This window comes from Myotis davidii, unplaced genomic scaffold (assembly GCF_000327345.1).
Source record: "Myotis davidii unplaced genomic scaffold, ASM32734v1 C64403160, whole genome shotgun sequence".
Classification (NCBI taxonomy): domain Eukaryota; kingdom Metazoa; phylum Chordata; class Mammalia; order Chiroptera; family Vespertilionidae; genus Myotis; species Myotis davidii.
In genome coordinates, this window is record NW_006382543.1 from 1 (window position 1) to 2,472 (window position 2,472).

Here is a 2,472-nt window from a genome sequence, read left to right on the forward strand (position 1 = left end):
GGAGTTTTTCATCAGTATGTCTGAAACCATTAAATATAATGACGATGATCATAAAACTCTGTTTCTGAAAACACTAAATGAACAGCGCCTGGAAGGGGAATTTTGTGATATTGCTATTGTGGTTGAAGATGTGAAATTCAGAGCACACAGATGTGTTCTTGCCGCCTGCAGCACCTACTTTAAAAAGCTTTTTAAGAAGCTTGAGGTTGATAGCTCTTCAGTAATAGAAATAGATTTTCTTCGTTCTGATATATTTGAAGAGGTCCTGAACTACATGTACACAGCAAAGATTTCTGTGAAAAAAGAAGATGTTAACTTAATGATGTCATCAGGTCAGATTCTTGGTATCCGATTTTTGGATAAACTCTGTTCTCAGAAGCGTGATGTATCTAGTCCTGATGAAAATAATGGTCAGTCAAAAACTAAATATTGCCTCAAAATAAATCGCCCCATTGGAGATGCTGCTGACGCTCAGGATGACGATGTGGAGGAAATTGGGGATCAAGATGACAGTCCATCTGATGACACTGTAGAAGGCACACCCCCCAGTCAGGAGGATGGCAAGTCGCCTACAACTACACTCAGGGTTCAGGAAGCAATCTTGAAAGAACTGGGGAGTGAGGAAGTTCGAAAAGTAAATTGCTACGGCCAGGAAGTAGAATCCATGGAGGCCTCGGAATCGAAAGATTTGGGGTCTCAGACCCCGCAAGCCTTAACATTTAATGATGGAATGAGTGAAGTGAAGGATGAACAGACACCGGGCTGGACAACTGCTACCAGTGACATGAAGTTTGAGTATTTACTTTATGGCCACCATCGGGAGCAGATTGCCTGTCAGGCGTGTGGTAAGACATTTTCTGACGAAGGCAGATTAAGGAAGCATGAAAAACTCCACACAGCAGACAGGCCATTTGTTTGCGAAATGTGTACAAAAGATTTTACCACACAGGCCCACCTGAAAGAACACCTAAAAATCCACACAGAATATAAGCCCTACAGTTGTGAGGTGTGCGGAAAATCATTTATTCGTGCCCCAGACCTAAAGAAGCACGAGAGAGTTCACAGTAATGAAAGGCCGTTTGCATGCCATATGTGTGACAAAGCCTTCAAACACAAGTCCCACCTCAAAGATCATGAACGAAGACACAGAGGGGAAAAGCCTTTTGTGTGTGGCTCATGCACCAAGGCATTTGCCAAGGCGTCTGATCTGAAAAGGCACGAGAACAATATGCACAGTGAAAGGAAGCAGGTTACCCCCAGTGCCATCCAAAGCGAGACAGAACAGTTGCAGGCAGCAGCAATGGCCGCCGAAGCGGAGCAGCAGTTGGAAACAATAGCCTGTAGCTAGAGTTGATGGGACGCGAACACTTTGCCTGAGCCGTGGAGACTGAGATTGCATTGTTTGTAATAAATGAGCACCAGTCACTGTATTATTATTATTTTTTATTTTTTCTGAAAACTTACGGAACATTGTATACTCACTGGACTTAAGGCAGTGCCTGGTTAGGTATTTTTAAGAATTTTAAAGGAAATAACGTTCCTTGTTTCTGACCAAACAGTTTCACTGTCCTGTCTGGTGTCTAGTATTAATGTTGCCAGTAAGTCCTGCCTCTTCTCTTTTTTTATGGTTTTAATTTGAGGACTCCTATGTCCAGTTCAGAAGTGAGAGACTTCTGTTCCAATTTTTAGTATCTCGCTGCACTGGTGAACGTACTGCACAGAGTGATAATTGAGTAAATTGATTTCCTAATCACAATTATATGTGACTTACGGTCAAAACGGCATTTTTAGTAACTTAAAGTACTTCGTGTAGATGCAGAAAATACTGGTGGGTGGTTGACCAAGAACACTGCACAAGTATGAAAACGAGGCCTGGAAATGTAGACTGGTCTTAGGTTTGCATTGATTTATTAATTTTCTATCATTGTTTTTTTCACAGTTTTTGTGGATAAGTAATGAATGGTTGCTTTGCTAAAGTGTTTCTTCATCCATTTTGATTGACCATACCTAACCCAAGAGATGTGGTAACAAGTCCCCAAGGCTGAACAAATCCGTAGGGATATTGGTGATCTAGTGGCTGAGTTCCTTCATTCCTCTTATTTGGGGCATTACCACTCTGAAATTAAGTGGGGTTAGTGGAGTGGACCAGTGCTGAGAGGATTAGAAAACAGTGAATAGGAATCTGGCTCTCAGAGACAAGGTTTTCACATATGCAATAATTCCAAGGTTTCCTAGGTCAAAATAAATTTTAATTGATTTTGAAATTAGGACAAGAACAGGTATGTGTCCTTAGATACATTTGTGTAACAGACTGTTATCAAACTTTTGGGTTCTCTGTAGCACATGATTTATCCATAAAGGAGATGCAATATCGTGACTTAAATTAATACATTTAAAATCTTTAAAGTGTGTAAATAGTATAGAAGTATTGGTCTTACGTATTTCAAGGAAAGTAGACAGCTGCACTTTTTT

At 40.7% G+C, this 2,472-nt stretch overlaps 1 protein-coding gene across 1 annotated transcript; it reads left to right on the plus strand.

The window, feature by feature from the left end:
- Window positions 1-4: 4 nt before the first annotated feature.
- On the plus strand, window positions 5-1,517 carry ZBTB14 (zinc finger and BTB domain containing 14; the record flags this gene model as incomplete). The annotated part of the gene is made up of 1 exon (XM_006777795.2): window positions 5-1,517. A coding segment is annotated over one exon (1,344 nt), but the record flags the coding sequence as incomplete, so codon positions are not given.
- Window positions 1,518-2,472: the final 955 nt, after the last annotated feature.